This window comes from Pongo pygmaeus, chromosome 15, assembly GCF_028885625.2.
Source record: "Pongo pygmaeus isolate AG05252 chromosome 15, NHGRI_mPonPyg2-v2.0_pri, whole genome shotgun sequence".
Classification (NCBI taxonomy): domain Eukaryota; kingdom Metazoa; phylum Chordata; class Mammalia; order Primates; family Hominidae; genus Pongo; species Pongo pygmaeus.
In genome coordinates this window covers 53676973-53698640 of record NC_072388.2, presented here as the reverse complement: position 1 = coordinate 53698640, position 21668 = coordinate 53676973, and the positions used below count along the sequence as shown (strand labels likewise).

At 38.2% G+C, this 21668-nt stretch overlaps 1 protein-coding gene across 6 annotated transcripts in view; it reads left to right on the top strand.

Moving 5' to 3' along the window:
* Positions 1–21668, top strand: part of WDHD1 (WD repeat and HMG-box DNA binding protein 1) — an 85005-nt gene that overhangs the window by 4454 nt on the left and 58883 nt on the right. For 4 of the 6 annotated variants that reach the window (XM_054448511.2, XM_054448514.2, XM_054448512.2 and 1 more), the window contains 8 exons: positions 8242–8353; positions 11341–11492; positions 13069–13180; positions 13421–13471; positions 14405–14500; positions 19570–19662; positions 20761–20867; positions 21104–21245. In XM_054448511.2, the coding sequence (XP_054304486.1) occupies positions 8242–8353; positions 11341–11492; positions 13069–13180; positions 13421–13471; positions 14405–14500; positions 19570–19662; positions 20761–20867; positions 21104–21245 (865 nt within the window). The remainder of the gene's footprint in view (positions 1–8241; positions 8354–11340; positions 11493–13068; positions 13181–13420; positions 13472–14404; positions 14501–19569; positions 19663–20760; positions 20868–21103; positions 21246–21668) is intronic. The other 2 variants (XM_063651610.1, XM_054448513.2) reach the window with 1 other exon arrangement.

Here is a 21668-nt window from a genome sequence, read left to right as displayed (position 1 = left end):
GATTGACAGCAGAGCCAGTCAAGGAAATCATGAAGGAGATTGTGGGTCTGGCAAAAAAGATAGAGAGCGAAGTAATTTCAAGATATAGTCCTTGGAGACATTCAAGAGGTAGCAGACACTGCTGGGCACGGTGGCTCACACCTGTAATCCCAGCACTTTGGGAGGCCCAGGCAGATGGATCACTTGAGGTCAGGAGTTTGAGACCAGCCTGGCCAACATGATGAGACCCTAGTCTCTACCACAAACATAAAAAATTGGCTGTGTATGGTGGCACACGCCTGTAATCCCACACTCCGCCTTCTCTCAGGAGGTGGAGGTTGCAGTGAGCCAAGATTGTGCCACTGCACATTCCAGGCTGGCCAACAAAGCAAAACTCTGTCTCCAAAAAAAAAAAGAAAAGCTAATAGACACTAAACCGAAGAGTTAGCAGAACACAATTTGATAGAAATGAGTTCTTCCTAACTACTGCCAAGTGATAAGAAGATGTAGAAGAAGCAGTGCCAGAAAACAAATTGACTTTAGGCAATCTAGCAGAAGGGTTCTGATTATTCAAGACTGCTTTTGACTTATTTTACAACGTAGACCCTTCTATGTTATGAGCACTGAAACTAAAGGAAATGGTGGAAGAAGGATTGGTACTGTATAGAAACATTTTTAGAGAAATTAAAAAGGAAAAGAGTCAGACGGAAATTATGATGTGTTTTTATAAAGCCACACCAAGTATGCCTGCCTCTCCTGCCTCCTCCTCTACTTCCTCCCCCGCTTCCACCTCTGAGACAGTAAGACCAACTCCTCTTCCTGTTCTCCGTCAGCCTTCTCACTGTGAAGACGATAAGGATGAAGACCTTTATGATGATCTACTTCCACTTAATGAATAGTAAATATATTTTCTCCTCTTTATGATTTTCCTGATATATTTTTTCTCTATATTACTGTATTGTACAGATACAGTATATAATACATAGACAAAATATGTGTTAATTGTTTATGTTATCAGTAAGGCTTCTACTCAACAGTAGGCTATTAGTAAAGTTTTAGGATAATCAAAACTTATATGTGGATTTTTGACTGTTTAAAGGTTGGAACCCATAACGCCCATGTTGTTCAAGGGTCACCTTTACATCTTTAGCTGATACCTTCCAGAGTTCAGGATTGAGGTTCTGGCTGAGAATACAAATGTGAGAATTGTCCTTATAAACATAATATTTATTACCGTGAACTTGGATGAAGTCACCTAGGGAAGGAGTAAATATAGGTAAGAAAAGAGGTTCAAGGGTACTCCCAAATATTTAGAGATCAAGTTAAAGAGGATCCAGCTAAGGAGACTAAGAAAGAGTAGCTAGAAAAGTAGAGAACTGAAAGACAAGAAGGATGTTTAGAAGCCAAATGAAATGTTTGAGGAACAGGAAATAATAGACTCTGTCAAATGCTCCTGGTGGGTCAGGTTGAAGACTGAGAATTCACCATTAGATTTAGCAATGTGGAGGCCATTGGCAAGTTTTATGGAATGGTAAGAATAAAAACCTTGAAGTGGATTCAAGATAATGGAAGGGGAGGAATTTGAATTAGTGAGGTTGACACTACGTGGTTTTGATTTTGTCTCTAGTACCGGTGGAGTATAGAAAGAAATCAGTCACTACTTAAGAGGGCTGAAGAGAAAGCAGTGACCCCAGAAGAATGACCAGAAAGAAAGCTGAGTATATAGAGATTTTGCTGGTGCCTCACCATGAACCTCATGAGACTCAATGATTTAAGAGTCAAGAAGAGGTGGTCAGATTAGGGAAGGAATGTTGCTCTCTGAGGGTAGAGTCGAGGTAGTAAGAAATGTGTTGGTAATCATTGACTCCTTGAGGTTATGTCATAAAGCGGATGAAGTCTTGATATAATTAATCTTCATGCCCAGACACTGATAGCGGATTTCTTTTTTTTGAGATGGAGTCTCGCTCTGTCACCTAGGCTGGAGTGCAATGGCACGATCTCGGCTCACTGTAACCTCCGCCTCCTAGGTTCAAGTGATTCTCTCTGCTCAGCCTCACAAGTAGCTGGGATCACAGATGCCCTCCACAACAGCTGGCTAATTTTTGTATTTTTAGTAGAGACGAGGTTTCGTCATGTTGGTCAGGCTAGTCTTGAACTCCTGACCTCAATTGATCCACCAGCCTTGGCCTCCCAAAATGCTGGGGTTACAGGCATAAGCCACCACACCCAGCCTTACTCTTTATTATTTTAAAGTAAATCCCATACATCTTATAACTAAAATCTGGTTTATTGGGGGTAGAACCTAGTAGAACAAAGCTTTAGCAAGAGTCATGAATCAAAAAAGAGAAGGCACAAATAAAATAATATTAGAGATAAAAAAGATACAATAAAGGCTTCAAAATACGTGAATACATTGACACCCTTGTGCCAACAGTTTTGAAAATTTGAAACAAAGGTATAATTTTCTAGGACTATGTAAATTAACAACTTACCCAGTTTACCCAAGAAACAAATAAAAATATTTATTTACATTGATTATCCAAACATTAAACATGTGATGTAAATGTTAACATATGTAGGATAATCATTTCTGGTACATATTTATGTCCTTTAATCAGTTTCTTAGCCTGTCTGTCCCATGGTATTGCTGATATTTTTCTGAAGAATATATTTTTAATACAGTGTTATTTTTTCTCATAAAATTAGCTGTAGCCTTGTTTAGAGTTGCATTCTATGCTGAATAAATTTGAAGTTAGATCTTCAATTCTTTTTTCTTTCTTTTTTTTTTTTTTGAGTCAAAGTTTCACTCTTGTTGCCCAGGCTGGAGTGCAATGGCACCATCTCGGCCCACTGCAACCTCTGTCTCCCAGGTTCAAGCAATTCTCCTGCCTCAGCCTCCCAAGTAGCTGGGATTACAGGCACCCACCACCACGCCTGGATAATTTAGTATTTTTAGTAGAGATGGGGTTTCTCCATTGTTGGTCAGGCTGGTCTCGAATTCCCACCTCAGGTGATCCGCCAGCTTCAGCCTCCCAAAGTGCTGGGATTACAGGCCTGAGCCACCATGCCTGGGCTAGACTATTACATTTTTTAATGAGAAAAATGTTAGGTTCTAAGGTACTTCGCAGGCTCAGCAAATTCTACTAGCTGGGAGAGTCATAATTTTTAAGAGTTTGTTTTAATTGAAATGGGTAAATACTTCAGCCTCAGTATTTTTATAGGTTCTGTCTTTTTATCTCCATTCAGGGTACCCTTCTTCAATAATAGGGTCTTCACTGTTTTTAAGGACAAAATTCATTAAGTTGTCTATGATTCTTTTGGATGTTTCACAGATTTTAAGCCTACTCTTTTATTTCATTCTGGCACAGAACATAAATTTATACAATTAAAAATAGGAGTTCTATCAAAAGATTCTTCCCATAAGTCAAGATATTCCAAAGTACAGTTACAGAATTTTAAAATGAAATCATTCACCATTTCAGCTTTTCATGTACAATTTGTTCAATTCTTATTTGCTTTTGTAGGGATAAATTTCAGTGTCTTCCAGTGTATAAGTTTTGTTTTCATGAATTGCATTTCACTAAAAGCTTCAAAAGCGTAAGTTTAATGCTTTGATTAAAGATGTCTGTTTTCAACTAAATGCAACTAAGATTTAGAGGACTTGTTTCTAATAATAATAATAATAATAATAATAATACCATTATTACAGTAGGACACTTAGGTTGTTTTACAGGGTCGCTCTTCAAAGGCTTGAAGATTTTAAAAACCTAATCACTCCAAGCAGAGGGAGAAAGTATGTCCTGCAATGCTAGTATTTTTTGTGTATTTAATTAACATTGGTTTGTGCGCTGCTGAGGTGGGAGGGTTGCTTGAGGCCAGGAGGTCTAGTAGTTTTTGTGTATATCACATTGATTTCTGTGCAGCTGAGGTGGGAGGATTGCTTAAGCCCAGGTCAAGGCTGCAGTGAGCCATGGTAGGGCCACTGCACTCCAGCCTGGGCAACAAAAACAGAAACAAAACATATTTTTTTCAAAAATTCTGTTGTTCAGCAATTCTAGATATAAATAAAATCTGAAAATTTGACAAGTATGTCTTCTTTTTTGTTGACATGTTATCTTGCAGCTCATTTGGCTAGAATCATGAATTATAATTCCAAATTCAAGTACTTTTGTGTTTCACAGATTTCCTAATATAGTAAGAACATTGATTTTTCTGGCCGGGTGCAGTGGCTTATGTCTGTAATTCCAGCACTTTGGAAGGCTGAGGTAGGCGTATCACTTGAGGTCAGGAGTTCAAGACCAGCCTGGCCAACATGGTGAAACCCCAACTCTACTGAAAATACAAAATTTAGCCAGGTGTGGGTGGTGCGTGCCTGTAATACTAGCTACTTGGGAGGCTGAGGCAGGAGAATCACTTGAACCTGGGAAGTGGAGGTTGCAGTGACCCGAGATTGTGCCACTGCACTCCAGCCTGGGCAACAGAGCAAGACCCTGTTTCAAAAAGAAAAAAAAAGAATATTGATTTTTCCTACAGCACTGTAGAAAACAATAAAATTAATATGTAGTTATTTGATACAATAAAAGATAAAACCGTTTAGAAGAATGTTTAGACTACTCTAAAAGCACTTCTTTCACAGTACTGCTGAACTCTATTTTCCTGCCAAAGTTTGTATTTGTATTACTCTAAAAATTAAGAATTTTATCATTAGTGTTGAACTTTTCAAATAAATTTAGATAGAATCCCCAATGATGTCAGATATTTCACTTTCAGCAGAATGAACTTTCAGAAGATTTACTTTGTTTCCATGAACTGAAGAGTAGACTAAACTATGATTGGAATTAATACAGGTGATTTTCTATTTAAAACTCCTGATGACATTGATATAATACTTTTATCATTTAACTGTTTTTGAAAGTTCTTTTGCTGTCTATGACCATACCACCCTGAACGCACCTGATTTCATCTGAAAGTTCTTTTGATAATGGAGAGAACCCATTAACAGTCACTTTGCTTTTTATGCTTGCACCAGAAAACTTGGAATGAAAAATGAACAAAATTATTTTAGAACAACTGACATTTCTTTTAATGCTGCACTGTCCAATACAGTAGCTACTAGCCACATGCAGCAATGTAGATTTAAATCAATTAAGGTTAACTTCATTAAAAAGTCAGTTTGTCTGTCACATTAGCCACATTTCAGTTGCTCAGTACCAGGTATAGACCATTTTCATCACCTCAGAAAGTTGTTTTGGAGAGCACTGAGTTCTTAGGAAGAATCATGCTTCACAAGATATAAACTCACCTTCTGCAGGAGTAGAATCAGTTTTTAGGTAGCCTTCTCAAGATAACTACTAACTTGAATAGATACTGATGCTTCTTCGGGACTTTTTTCTCTTCTAATTTTCCTGTGGTTGGTGTTATCACTATAGTATCACTATAGCCCCGTGGTAAACGTCAACTAACATTTTATTCAAGTTATATTTTCATTATCAACTTTCCTGAGAAGAAGAAATTTAGTATTTAATCTTTTATTAAATATGTACTTGATATACTTTTTTAGCTCATTGCCACTGAAAGGGTTGTGTTGGTTTTTATTTTTTTCCAAAAATTTCAAAAGCATAGCAATCAATAAAATTAGTATGTAGTTAGTTATTTGATACAATAAAGGACAAAACCATTTAGAAAAACATTCAGACTACTCTAAAAGCTCTTTAGAAGACTGCTTAACTCTATTTTCTGCCTTTATTTCTTATTAATTCCACTATATTTCACTATGATTTTCCATTGGTCCCACCAACTGGCACCTGTAACTTTGTACATCTCCTCCAGTGCATCTGCTGATATACCAAGAAGCCCACTGGGGCTGGGTGTGGTGGCTCATGCCTGTAATCCCAGCACTTTGAGAGGCCGAGGTGGGTGGATCACCTGAGGTCAGGAGTTCGAGACCAGCCTGGCCAACATGGTGAAACCCTGTCTCTACTAAAAACACAAAGATTAGCTGGGTGTGGTGGCCTACACCTGCAGTCCCAGCTACTTGGGAGGCTGAGGCAGGAGAATCACTTGAACCCAGGAGGCAGAGGTTGCAGTGAGCTGTGATAGCACCACTGCACTTCAGCCTGGGCGACAGAGTGAGACTGTGTCTCAAAAACAAAAACAAAAACAAAAAGAATTCCATCGGAACAAAAATGTGAAATACTTTTCTCATCACCATTGGGACTGAAAGAAGTAGCTATCCCTAGGGTCTTATGTCTGAATCCATTCCGTTTTTTATTGACTGCCTCACATGTTGTCCCCGAAAGGATTTGTTAGTTACATTGCATCAGGAAAGGGTAGGGAAAGGGGAGATAGCTTATCACTAGTCATTTTACAGATTTAGCCATGTGTTATGTGTGTTATGTTACTAAATGAGACCATGGCAGAAGCTGGAAGTACAAAGAAGAGGTCTGCCAAACCCACCCTAGCCTTTTTTTTTTTTTTTTTTTTTGAGACAGTGTCGTGCTCTGTTTCTCAGGCTATAGTAGTGCGATCTCGGCTCACTGCATCCTCTGCCTCCTGGGTTCAAACGATTCTCATGCCTCAGCCTCTGAAGTAGCTGGGATTACAGGTGTGCACACCACTATGTCTGACTAATGTTTGTATTTTTAGTAGAGTCGGGGTTTTGCCATGTTGGTCAGGCTCCACCCTAGCCAATTTTGATGCAACTAATACTAGTATGTTTTAAAGTGAAAATTCCTGGACAAATGCCAGGCCAATTGGACACATAAACCAGGAGTATCCCAGGCAAACTGAGACTTATGGTCCTCCTATCTACTCCCTATAGAAGGGAGCCTAACCACCTTACTCTGGCATTAAGGTTATTCTAAATAGGTGACCTAGACTTCATTTTTGTTTTCCTTTCCTGGCTTGTCTGCTCCAGGTAAACTCCCCCGTGCTGTATTAACTATATTTTGGTTCATGTGGTTTTCTCTGGAACTGCCCTTGTCACCAGTCTTAGCATATCTAGTCCTACTTGTTCTTTGACTTCGCAGTATAAATACCATCTTTCTTATGAACCTTTTTGATTTTTCCCAGGTGAGAATTAATCTTTTTCTTTTGAACATCCACAGCTCTTTATATAGATTTCTTTTTGCTATTTATTATATGTTATTTTTCTATTTTATTATATATATTTTGTGTTTTTATTTGCTTTTTTTGTATGTGTGTAGATAGGACACATACTAAATGAGTAAAAGCATTTGGAAGATAAGAAGTTTAAAACAAGTTATGATAGATACAGATGGCTATTTGAAACACGTTTGGATAGTTGAGCTCACACATCTATTCATTTATTAATTCAACAAACATTTATTAAGGTTTCTGTCAGAGACTGTTTGGTGCTAGGGATACAATAGTGGGCAAGGAAGATACGGTCCCTATTGTTGCGGATTATATACCCATCTTTCTTACATTCTTACAAATAAATAATTTTATGCTGGCCAAGCATGGTGACTCGTGTCTGTAATCCCTTGACTTTGGGAGGTCAAGACAGGCAGATCCCTTGAGCCCAGGAGCTCAAGACCAGCCTGGGCAATGTAGGGACCCCCTGTCTCTCCAAAAAATAAATTAGCCAGGCATGGTGGCATGTGCCTGTAGTCCCAGCGACCTGGGGAGCTGAAGTGGGTTGATCACTTGAGCCTGGGAGGCGGAGGGTGTAGAGAGCTATAATCATGATACTGCCTAGGCAACAGAATGAGACCCTGCCTCAAAATTTTATAATTTTATGCCATAGAAGAACTAGAGTATTAAACTCATCTTTCATTTTATAGAAGGAAATTAGCACTTTTTTTTAAGGTTTATGTGCATAAAATGAGAAAAAATACTGGCTAATGTCTTCATTTCATGAAAAAGTGGTAAATATAGAGGTAGCATTCCAAAAAACTAATGTATATGAAACTAGGTGACTTTTTTTTTCCTTGAGATAGAGTCTTGCTCTGTTGCCCAGGCTGGAGTGCAGTGGTGCCATCATGGTTCATTGCAGCCTTGACCTCCCAGGCTCAAGTTATCTTCCCACTGCAGCCTCCCAAGTAGCTGGTACTACAGGTACATATAACCATGCCTGGCTAATTTTTTAATTTTTGTAGAGACTAGGTCTCTCTGTATTATCCAGGCTAGTCTTGAACTCCTGGCCTCAAGCAATCCTCCCACTTTGTACTCCCAAAGTGCTAGCATTATAGGCATGAGGCACCATGCCTGATGACTTTAATTTGTGTCTTTTCTTCACAGTTTTATTGTGACTTGTGGAAGTGATGGTGATGTGAGGATTTGGGAAGACTTGGATGATGATGATCCTAAGTTCATTAATGTTGGAGAAAAGGCATATTCATGTGCTTTGAAGGTAGTAAAAACAGTTATATCAATTGATATGAAATGATACTGGCATGTGATTTTTATGCTTGAGTGAAAAAATATTTTTGAATATAGATACACCTTTGTTTATCTCATGAAATAATATTTTTAAATGTATGATAATGCTGTAACTTGCCCTACCATTTTTTTTTGAGATGGGATGTGAAAAATATTTTTGAATATAGATATACTTTTTTTAATCTCATGAAATAATATTTTAAAATGCATGATAATACCATAACTTGCCCCACCAATTTTTTTTTTTTTTTTTTTTTGAAACGGGATCTTGCCATGGTGCTCAGACTGGTCTCAAACTCCTGGGCTCAAGCAGTCCTCCCAGTTCAGCCTCCTGGGCAGCTAGGACTGTAGGTGCATGCCACCATACCTGACCACCCCAAAATTTGTGGTTTATTAAAAGTGATTAATGGACATGAATGGCTAACCAATTAAAATAAATGCAGGAAAATAATACTTCCAAGAAAGGTTTAAATGTTCCCTTTTTTCCTTTAAGGGGAAACTCAGCAGTGTTTTTAGCTCACTGCTATGATTTGAATGTGTTCCCCTAAAAGCATGTGTTGGAAACTTAATCCTCAACATAACAGTGGTGGGAGGTGGGGTCTACTGAGAAGTAATGAGACCGTGAGGGCTCTGGCCTCATGATTGGATTGATGCCACCATCTCAGGATTGGATTCATCATAAAAGGGTAAGTTTGATCCTCTTGCTGTCCCTCTTGCCCTCTCTTTACCTTTCCAAGATGGAATGATGCAATAAGAAGACCCTTGCCAGATGCCAACCCCTCAATCTTGTAGTGTCCAGCCTTCAGAATCATGAGACAATAAATTTCTGTTCATTGTAAATTACCCGGTCTGTGGGATTCTTATAGCAGTATAGAACAGACTAAAACACCTACTGATTCAGATAACTTAAGGAATTGTTCTAGAAAAAGGGAATGTTTCATTAACTTTCCCAATATATATTCATATATGTTTCTGATGTTTTGTGTAACGCAAATATGGGAATGAGATGTAGGTTACTTGGAGAAAGAAGACTTATTCAGAAGGACTTTGGAAATTAAGTATCTATAAATCCCTAAGCTTTTTATTTGTGATGACTTTTAACTTGAGTGTATTGTGTTTACGTAGAAAAATCTTTCCACAGAATTCATATTTTTTCCAAACCCAGGTGCATTTAAGGTAGATAAGATGGTGTTTAGATATTCTTTTTAAAATGATCATATATAATTGGAAAATGCATTCCCAGACGAAAAAACGTAAATGACCAACATATATTAAATGTAAGCTAAATCTTACTAGTAAGCAAAGAAGTGCAAATTTTAAAATTGGATTTTTTTTCCCCATAAGATTGGCAAGGATGAAAAATATTGCTAATCCCAAAACTATTGCTAATTCCCAAGGGCTTTGAGAAGTAAGTATTATCATACACAGTGGCTGGATACATAAGTGAGAAACTTTTTTTTTTTTTACAGCAAATTGATACCGTGTATTAAAATTAGAATGTACACAGTCATTTCTGGCTATTTTCAAGTTTATGTGGAAAAGGATAGTAAAAGCACAATTCATAACAATAGCAAATGTTAGAAACAATTGAAGGGTCTTTCAATTGAGAAGTTATTTTATAAATTTTGGTAGAGCCATATAATGGAATACTATGCAGCCATTATAAAAGTAGGGTATCTATTTTCATCAGAAAATATATTTATAATAAGTTGAAAATAAGTTTACAATAAGTCAAAAAAATGAGATTCAGAACAGTTAATATAGTGTAGTCTTATGTTTGTTAAAATAAATAAATACATATATATACACACATGAATATAACAAAATTAAGAAGACTTAACCGTAAAATGTTAATGGAGATTAATTCATAAAATAAGGAACTCACCCTCTGCTCAGGATACTTTTTTTTGATACAGTTTCACTCCTGTTGCCTAGGCTGGAGTGCAATGGCACGGTCTCAGCTCACTGCAACTGCCGCCCCCTGGGTTCAGGTGATTTTTCTCCCTCAGCCTCCCAAACAGCTGGCTGCCCACCACCATGCCTGGCTAATTTTTCTGTAATTTTAGTAGAGATGGGGTTTCACCATGTTGGCTAGGCTGGTCTCGAACTCCTGACCTCACGTGATCCACCCGCCTCGGCCTCCCAGAGTGCTGGGATTACAGGTGTGAACCACCACACCCAGCCCCAATACTTTCATATTGTCATTTTTTTCTGTTCAGTGAGCATGTACTGCCTTTGTATATGAAGAAGACTGTAAAGGAGGAAAAAGTAAACATGGTCTTATATTAGTTTACTAAGGCTGCTGTAACAAATTGCCACAAACTTGGTGGCTTAAAACAACAGAAAATTATCTCACAGTTCAGAAGGCAAGAAGTCTGAAATCAGGGTGTCATCATGGTTGCCTCTTCCCAAGGCTCTGAGGGAGAATATGTTCCATTCGAATCTTCTGGGTTCTGGTGGTGTGGCAATCCTCAACATTCCTTGCCTTGCAGGTATGTCACTGCAGTCTCTGGCATGGATTCTGCATTTAGACTTTACTCTAAAAAGACATGTAATGATTTTGTTGTGGAAACATAGGGCAGTGGCCATTGTGGCCATGCCTTCTCCTCATTTTGAGACTAGCTCTGTTTTCTCTGAAAAGCTCTCTTGAGTCTCCTTCATTTTTATAACACTTAGGATCCACAGAAGTACTATTCAAACATTTTTCTTACCAGAAGTAAAAGAAAAATTAGAGGCTAAAAGATAGGCTGCTGAAGGTAGAATTAATTTTTCTAAAGCTAGCAAATTTTTCTTGCTAATGCACATTCCAGCAAAGTTGTACATTTAGTGATAATTTTTCTCTTGATATGAACTAGATTTTTAAGGTTTTTTGTTTTTTACCGGATTTTTAACCATGGAGAGACTCCCAGTCATTTGGATTTGTTTTGCTAATGTTTCTTACCTTAATTTTTCTTTTAGAATGGAAAATTGGTCACTGCAGTTTCTAATAATACTATTCAAGTCCACACATTTCCTGAAGGAGTTCCAGATGGTATATTGACTCGCTTCACTACAAATGCAAACCATGTGGTCTTTAATGGGGATGGTACTAAAATTGCTGCTGGATCTAGGTAAGGCTCTTTGACATCAGAAAAGGAAATAATGTTAGAACAAAAGGCCTTGTTTATTTGTTTTAGGGTAATGTTTTCAGGACTGTGACTTAATTTTTTGTTGTTTGTTGTTTCTTCATATATTCTTTTATCTAGTAAAGGCTTTTGAGGACAAACTTGGGCTTCTTTTTGAATTGAAATATATTGCTTTGGCCGGGTGTGGTGGCTCACACCTGTAATCCCAGCACTTTGGGAGGCCAAGGCGGGCAGATCACCTGAGCTCAGGAGTTCAAGACCAGCTTGGCCAACATGGCAAAACCCCATCTCTACTAATACAAAAAATTAGCTGGGTGTGGTGGCGGGTGCCTGTAATCCCAGCTACTCAGGAAGCTGAGGCAGGAGAATCACTTGAACCCAGGAGGCAGAGGTTGCAGTGAGCCAAGATGGTGCCACTGCACTCCAGCCTAGGCGACAGAGTGAGACTCTGTCTCAAAAAAAAAAAAAAAAAAAAGGAATATACTGCTCTGCAGATGGCCTATTTTATAATACTGAAAGCATAACTTGATGGAAAATTTTAAAAAATTATTTTAGGGCTGGCGTGGTGGCTCATGCCTGTAATCCCAGCCCTTTGGGAGGCCAAGGTGGGCAGATCACCTGAGGTCAGGAGTTCAAGACCAGCCTGGCCAACACAGTGAAACCTCATCTCTATTAAAAATACAAAAATGAGCTGGGCGTAGTAGTGGGTGCCTATAATTCCGGCTACTCGGGAGGCTGAGGTAGGAGAATTGCTTGAACCCGGGAGACAGAGGTTGCAGTGAGCTGAGATCACGCCATTGCATTCCAGCCTGGGCAACAAGAGTGAAACTCTGTCTCCAAAAAAAAATATTATTTTACTTAGAACTTGGACTGTACAGTCAGAATATTTTGGAGTTTCTCTTGATGCTTCTTTGTCATAGGAAAACAATATAGTTGGTTGAATTGCTGAGGTGAAGTGAAAGGTATAGTACTTTTAAAAATGGTTGTAGCTATAATTAGATTAGCAAATAATAGAAGCTTAAGATGTAACTATAGAAGCCATTTAGGAAGTGTTTGTATTTTAGCATAATGGGAAATCTTGACTTGTGTTTTCAGCATATTTATAGAGCAAAACTAAAAGGTAAGCCATTAAATTTGGGTGCCAAATTTTATAAGTTGCTATAAAGATTTTGTGATTTTGAAATACTTGGACAGGCGTGGTGGCTCATGCCTGTAATCCCAGCACTTTGGGAGGCTGAGGTGGGCGGATCACGAGGTTGGGAGTTCAAGACCAGCCTGACCAACATGGTGAAACCCCATCTCTACTAAAAATACAAAAATTAGCTGGGCATGGTGGTGCACACCTGTAATCCCAGCTACTTGGGAGGCTGAGGCAGGAGAATCGCTTGAACCTGGGAGGCGGAGGTTGCAGTTGAGATCGCACCACTGCGCTCCAGCCTGGGTGACAGAGTGAGACTCCATCTCAAAAAAAAAAAAAAAAAAAGAAATATTTGGATCATAGCTTTTAGGAGAGGCCTTTGTGTTAGCATTTATTCATTTGCGTTACTCTTTTTGTTCTTAGTGATTTTCTAGTCAAAATTGTGGATGTGATGGATAGCAGCCAACAGAAAACATTTCGAGGACATGATGCCCCTGTTTTAAGTCTTTCCTTTGATCCTAAGGACATCTTTCTGGTAATTATTTTTTCCTTCTCTTTTTGTGTTTTTCCTGAATATGTTTAAAAATATATTTCCTACTAACTCTCTAAAAAATTTTCTGCTAACTCTAGCTTTTCAACCTTTGTTTTATTCAGTAAGAGTTAGCAGGAAATTTCACCCAGTTGATAAAAGGGCTTTTTGATTTAATTAATTGAACCACTTTCCATTTAGTATTATGGCTATGACTATAGAGAAATGTATTGTTTATTCCTGCAGGCATCAGCTAGTTGTGATGGATCTGTCAGAGTGTGGCAAATTTCAGATCAGGTAAACTCAGCAATTTAAAGTTTTTTGCCCATTTCTGTAATACATTGTTATATGTTGTATTACTGGGCCAAATTAATAATTGCTTTTCTTTGGAATTTGTTTCTTTGGTACCATTAAATACTGTTTTTGTGATCAAAGTCCACAGTACTCTAGTGCCAAATAAATACGTTGAAGACTAATTGCACTTTTACCTAATCACAAGGGGAATGATAATCTTATATTTAACTTTTTAAGTTTTGTAAATGAAGGGAATAAATTCAGTTATTTTGTATTTACAACGTAATGACCATGCGTTGGGCCTTGGGTTAGATGGTTGGGGATAAAAAATTATGGGTCACATTTGATTTGGAGAGTCACATATACAATTTATTCAAATGCAGCCTAATAAATGTTTTAAAGGAGGTACGAAATAAGGTGTTCTCCAGATTGACAGAGGGAACAGTTAAGTCTGCCCAAGGCAATCAGAGATGGCTTGGCATTTCTAGAGAGAATATGAATGTAATGGACTAGAGAAATATCCTCCACAAATATGCCTTAATATCCACAGTTCCTTCCCTTCATTCTTGAGCTATTTAAAAGAAGCGACTTTGACACTTTAACATTTTGTAGTAGACCTTTGAAGTTTTATTTTTGTAGTCATTCTAAGAATTTCACATATTGGGGTTTTGCGTATGTGTATATGATTATTCAATGAGTATATCATTTGTTTATTCTGCACAGAAAGTACTCTAGTTATTTAAGATTTGTACTCTTCATACCTTTGAAGGACTTAAAGCAGTTTAGGTATATCAGGTATTATAATTAAGGTGCATTAAGTTGCATTTTTCTGAGGTATATATTAATTTGAAGAACCTTTAAATATATTCAGTTCTGCCTATATTTTTGGGGGGGAATTTTCATAAAGGAAAGAAATTTTCTTTTTTTACCAATTAGACATGTGCTATTAGTTGGCCGCTGCTACAAAAATGCAACGATGTGATAAATGCAAAATCAATCTGCAGACTTGCTTGGCAGCCAAAAAGTGGGAAGGTAAGTGATTCTTATTTTTCTTTTCTTTTTTTTTAATTAGAGACGGAGTCTCACTCTGTCTCCCATGCTGGAGTGCAGTGGCGCGATCTCGGCTCACTGCAACCCCTGCCTCCCAGGTTCTAGCAATTCTCCTGCCTCAGCCTCCCAAGTAGCTGGGATTACAGGTGCACGCTGCCATGCCTGGCTAATTTTTTGTATTTTTAGTAGAGAGGAGGTTTCATCGTGTTGCCCAGGCTGGTCTCGAACTCCTGAGCTCAGGCAATCCATGCGCCTCAGCCTCCCAAAATGCTAGTATTACAGGCGTGAGCCACCGTGCCTGGCATGATTCTTATTTTTAACTTTTGTTTTATTCAGTCCTTTTCAACTTTGAGTGTAAGAGTAGTTTTTTTAATTAACTTTTTAAAAATTTGGATTATAAATTTTAGAGTACCAAGCCAAATAATTAGTATTGAAATGCTTTAAGAAACATTTGAACTTTTTCAAGATTCATTTTGAAGTATAAATTTTGCATGAATGAATTAATTTTATATTTTTCTTCACATTCATGCTTAATGGAACAACTCTGGAGACAGTCTTATTGTGTCCATTCTCACCGTTAGTACCTAACATTTTGGAGGTACTAACTGATACAGTTAGACAACAGAAAGATATGAGAAATTTGAAAGGAAGAAAGAGAATGTTCATTATTTGCAAATGAAATGTTTGTATATGAGTAAATCCCAAGAAAATCAACTGGGGAAGAAAATCATTACTACTAATAAGAAAATTTAGTAAGGTAACTGGAAGCAAAATTGTTTGTATACAGGATTGTTATACAAATACAGGATTGTTATCCTGTATACAAACAATAGCCATTTAGAAAGCATGTAGGAAAAATAATGCATTTACTTTTAAATTGAAAAAGATACAGTAACAGGTTAAATGTACAAGAGGTGTGAAAGATCTATATAAAGAAACTTTTAACAAGCTACCAAGAGAAGTAAAAGAAGACTTGGATAAATAGAAACATATATTCTTAGAAAGGAATTATTTGATATAAATAAAGATATCAGTTCTTCCCTAAATTAATCTATAGTTTTGATAACATTCACATATAAAACAACAGGCTATGTGTGGTGGCTCACGCCTGTAATCCCAGCACTTTGGGAGGCTGAGGCAGGAGGACCGCTTGAGCTCAGGAGTTTGACACCAGCCTGGGCAACATAGCAAGACCTCATCTCCACAAAAAAATGAAAATTAGCCAGGTGTGGTGGCATATTCCTGTAGTCCCATCTACTTGGGAGGCTGAGGCAGGAGTATTACTTGAGCCCAGGAGATTAAGGCTGCAGTGGGCTATGATCTTGTCACTGTACTCCAGCCTAGGCAACAGAGCAAAACCCTGCCTTAAAAATAAAATGTCTCATCTGAATGCTCTAAGGAAAAAGAAAACAAAATAAAATACAGTACCAATAAGATGTCTAGGAGGACCAAATTGAGCTGATTCTAAAGCCCATGAGGGCTTTCCGCACTACCCAGGGAAGGATCCTTATGATGTTGTTCTGGATTCCCATCGTAACTTAAAGGGAAACTTTCACAATGTCTGGAACCTCGATGTCCTGCAAATGAAGGAGGAGGATGTCCTTAAGTTCCTTGCAGCAGGAACCCACTTAGGTAGCACCAGCTTTGTCTTCCAGATGGAACAGTACATCTATAAAAGGAAAAGTGTCGGCATCTACATCATAAATCTGAAGAGGACCTGGGAGAAGCATCTGCTGGGAGCTTGTGCCATTGTTGCTGTTGAAAACCCTGTCAATGTCAGTGTCATATCATCCAGGAATACTGGTCCGAGGGCCATGCTGAAGTTTGCTGCTGCCACTGGAGTCACTCCAATTGCTGGCTGCTTCACTCCTGGAACTTTCATTAACCAGATCCAGGCAGCCTTTTAGGAGCCACAGCTTCTTATGGTGACTAATCCCAGTGCTGATCACCAGCCTCTCACAGAGGCATCTTATGTTAACCTACCTACCATTGCTCTGTCACACAGATTTTCCTCTGTGTTATGTGGACAGTACCATCCCATGCAACAACAAGGGAGCTTACTAAGTGGGATTGATGTGGTGGATGCCGATCCAGGAAGTTCGCCTGCATGGCACCATTTCCTGTGGGAGGTCATGCCTGATCTCTACTTCTACAGTATTCCTGAAGAGAGTGAAAAAGAAGAGCAGCCTGCTGCTGAAAAGGCTGTGACCAAGGAGGAATTTCAGGGTGAATGGACTGCTCCAGCTCCTGAGTTCAGTGCTCCTCAAACTGAGGTTGCAGACTGGTCTGATGGTGTGCAGGTGCCCTCTGTGCCTATTTAGCAATTCCTTCCTGAAAACTGGAGTGCTCAGCCTGCCACGGAAGACTGGTCTGCGGCTCCCCACTGCTCAGACCACTGAATGCATAGGAACAACCACTGAGTGATCTAAAGCTGTTCTTGCACAGGCTCTTAAGCAACATGGAAATAAGGCTGATGAAAAATAAACATTGGGTCGGGCTCGCTGGCTCATGCCCATAATCCCAGCACTATGGGAGGCTGAGGCAGGTGGATCAGTTGAGGCCACGAGTTCAAGACCAGCTTGGGCAACATGGCGAAACCCTGTCTCTACTAAAAATATAGAAATTTGCTGGGCATGTTGGCACATGCCTGTAATCCCAGTTACTTGGGAGTCTCAGGCATAAGAATTACTTGAACCTGGGAGGCAGAGGTTGCAGTGAGCCGAGATCACAATACTGCACTCTGGCCCAGGTGATAGAGTGAGACTCTATCTCAAAAAAAGAAAATAAACATTGGTTTCTAAAAAAAAGGGAAAGTCCATGTGGAAAATGAAAAGTTTTGAAAAAGAAAAGTGATGCAAATAATTCAGATAATAAAAGTTATGAGAATTAAAAGTTTGCTATTGAGTTATGAATAGACACATACCTGTTAAAGAGATAAATAAAACCAAATGTATATGGAAAGTTAGTGTATAATAAAGGTAGAGAAAAGGAGATTTAGCAAATGTATTAGCACAAGGATATGAATACTAGGAACTGGGAATCTTTGAGGACCATCTTGGAAGCTTGCTTCCACATGATGAGTCTATATATAGGTATTTACTATATTATTATTTCAACTTTTCTATTTTGAAATTTTTCAGGAAATAAAATTAAAGTAGATCGTATAAAACGTAAATAGTTTTGCATGATACAAAATATTACAGTCACAGTATAAATGACAAACTGGGGAAGAAAGTTTGAAACAATAAAAGAGCCAATTTCCATAGTGTGCAAAGTATTCTTACAAATCAATAAAAACCCATTAGAAAGATGAGTAAAGACATGAGCAGACAGTGTACATAAAATATATACAGTTGGTGGCCGGGCACAGTGGCTCACGCCTATAATCCCAGCACTTTGGGAGGCTGAGGCGAGTGGATCCCCTGAGGTCAGGAGTTCAAGACCAGCCTGGCCAACATGATAAGACCCCGTCTCTACTGAAAATACAAAAATTAGCCAGGCGTGGTGGTGTGTGCCTGTAGTCCCAGCTACTTGAGAGGCTGAGGCAGGAGAATTGCTTGAACCTGGGAGGCGGAGGTTGCAGTGAGCCGAGATGGCACTACTTCTCTCCAGCCTGGACAACTATATATATATAAATATATAGTTTGTTTTTCTTTCTTTTGTGTATATATGTATATATACACAATTGACTTTTAAAATTATTTTTTCTTTCCTTTTTTTTTGAGACATGGTCTCACTCTGTTGCCCAGGCTGGAGTGCAGTGGCATGATCACGATTCACTGCAACCTCTGCCTCCTGGACTCAGTTCATCCTCCCACCTCAGCCCCCCACCTGAGTAGCTGGGACTAGAAGCACGCGCCCAAAATGTCTGGCTAATTTTTTTATTTTTTGTAGAGACAGGGTCTCATTATGTTGCTCAGGCTAGTCTCAAACTCCTGAGCTCTAGTGATCTGCCTGTCTCAGCCTCCCAAAGTGCTGAGATTATAGGCCTGAGCTACCACACCCAGGCCATGTGAACTTTTAACAATGTACATTCTAGATTAAAGTGATAATTGAGCTCAAGGAAATGTAGTATGTATTTTTTTTTCTTTGCTTACAAAAAAATCTAATTTAAAAATTATTTAAAATAAAGTTTTTATTATATGTTACTAATCCTTTTTTGGATAATCATGGAAAGAATACACAGCTTTATTTTTTCTACTAATCAGTTTCTTTAGACTAATGCATAAGAAGATACATTTCTTGTTTTTCAAGATATTTGAAGGATTCTGTCTTTATTTTCCTCCAACAAATGGGAGGAATTTTTAAATTAGAAGGGCCTAGATTCCTTAAGAAGTAGTATTGAAGGTCAGGCATAGTGTCTCATGCTGTAATCTCAGCACTTTGGGAGGCTGAGGCAGGAGGATCACTTGAGGCTGGAGTTCAGTATCAGCTTGAGCAACACAGTGAGACTCCATCTCTACAAAAAACAGGAAGAAAATTAGTTGGGCTGTAGTCCTAGCTATTTGGGAGGCTGAAGCAGGAGGATCCTTTGACCCCAGGAGTTTGAGGCTCAGTGAGCTATGATCACACCACTGCACTCCAGCCTGGGTGACAGAGCAAGACTGTCTCTTGGGGGAAAAAAAAGTAATCATAGTAAAAGTACTAGTAATTACAAGTTCTCCATTTTTTGGGTGCAAGCAATAGAGTGATCACCTTTATTTTTTTCTCTTCCCATGACAAATTATCTCCTATTTTTTGCTTATTGAAGTTTTAAGTAATGTTCTGAGTTTCATTAGTTGCCAGTTAAAATACAGATTTGTGTCTGGCACAGTGGTGTATGCCTGTAGTCCCAGCTACTTAGGAGGCTGAACCAGGAAGATCCGTTTAACCCAGAAGTTAGAGACCAACCTGGGCAACATAGTGAGTCACCGTCTCTTAAAAACAGAAACAATAAAAACTAATTTGCTTTTATGTCTTGTAAATTTATCTGAATGAATTTTGTGCCTTTTTCCTTCTTCAAATTCAATTTAATGTAAACTTTTGTTTAAGTTGTTTATCTTTTCTAATAGTTACTGGCAATTCCTGTGGAAAAATCTGTTAAGCTATATAGAAGAGAATCTTGGAGTCATCAATTTGATCTTTCAGATAATTTCATCTCTCAGGTAGGTTTTATAAAGTGACATTTTCAGTGGGCTATAAGGAGCAGTTAGTGCATAGTTTGCCTGAATATAGTTGCAGTTAAATGTTATTGGAACGGAAAACAACTCCTGGCTGTTGTATGTGGTCCATCTTCTAACAGCTCATCCTTTCTTCATTTGATCAATAACTGGATACTAAATAGGTCTTTGTTATAAGAAGTCAGATTTAACCCTTGCATAGTATTAGAACAAGTTGTTCTAAAATGATCAGTAGTTAGCCTTTATTGTTAAGTGAGTTTCACTGAGACTTGTGATCATGGACTCTGAAATTTTAGAGCAAGAGAGGTGGTTGGTCTGTTTTCTCGTTCTCTTACATGCACAGATGTTTACAGTTAAGGAAACGTAAGCCCAGTAGGTCAGCAATGGCTTACTACAGTTCACTTCACTTACTAGTTTTCTTCATCTTGATTGTGAATGCTAAGAGGATGTCTTGAATTGTCTTTCTTTCTAGGATAATAACATTTTTTAGGTTTTGCTTTGAAAATTGTGCCAGTGGCTGGGCACAGTGGCTCATGCCTGTAATCCCAGCACTTTGAAAGGCTGAGGCAGGAGGATTGCTTGAGGCCAGGAATCCGAAACCAACTTGGGCACCAAAAGAAGACTCCATCTCTACAAAAAATACTAAAAAATTAGCCAGGTGTGGTGGTGCATGCCTGTAGACCTAGCTACCTGGGAGGCTGAGGCAGGAGGATTGCTCGAGCTTAAGAGTTGAAAGTTGCAGTGAGTAATGATGGTGCCACTGCACTGCAGCCTAGGTGGCAGAGCAAGACCCAGACTCTAAAAATAAAATAAAATTGTGCCAGTATAATTTTTTCATGATAAAGTAATAGCTGGTAGTGATACTTGAATGTTATTGAAAAGTAAGGTTAGAAAATAGGCAAACTTTGTCTTGTATCGAATATAATTAGAAATAATATAGAACAGGGATATAAAAATTTGAATTTGGTTGATTGCCCTCCAAATTCTTGAAAAAAAAGAAAAGAAAATTAAATTTGGTAATAAAATGAGTATTTAGTTTGAAATTTTACAAAATCATTATTTATTAACTGTTTTTCTTTACAGACCCTCAATATAGTAACCTGGTCTCCCTGTGGGCAATATTTAGCTGCAGGTAGTATTAATGGTCTAATTATAGTTTGGAATGTGGAAACCAAAGACTGCATGGAAAGGTATGATTTAGTGTATCTTTTGTCTCTTCTTTGCTCATCTCTATTAGTTTTGTATTTGTTTTATTTTGAAACATTTCAAATTTGCCATCAGATTGTCAGAATGAAAATATAATTAAATTTATATTATTTATATTGTCAAAAGTCATTTATTCTTTCCTAACTAAAATTTACCTAAAGAAATGTACAGTTTATATTTTTCTTGACAGTATTTTTAGAACCTACTTCTTAATTTTTAGGGTGAAACATGAGAAAGGTTATGCAATTTGTGGTCTGGCATGGCATCCTACTTGTGGTCGAATATCGTTTACTGATGCGGAAGGAAATCTAGGGCTTCTAGACAATGTTTGTGACCCCAGTGGAAAGACATCAAGCAGTAAGGTAAAAGGGAGTATGGTACAACAGTTTCTTCAAAATGTTTCTGTGATCATATGGATTTGGAAGACACCACAAACTGCCTTACTTTCTTGGAAAATTACCTTTCATGTTACTATAGTTGATGCTGAGTAGTAATCTATAGTAAGAAAACTTCTTACTTGTTCAACCTGATGTCTCCCAAGTGTATTTTACTAGGAAACTTTTTTCTCTCCATATAATGCCTTTCCAAGGAATACCTTTCGTTAAATACTATTTTGTATCAGGTCTCAGTTTGGCCTGCAAACTGTTTCTACTCTGAATTAGCCTTAACTCTTAGAACTACCTATACACCTCCTCTGCTTAGCCAAACAGCTTTACTGAGCAACTTTAAACAGGCACCTTGTTTTATACCTTCTTGCTTTTGTTCATTATTCACCCTGCCTGTCA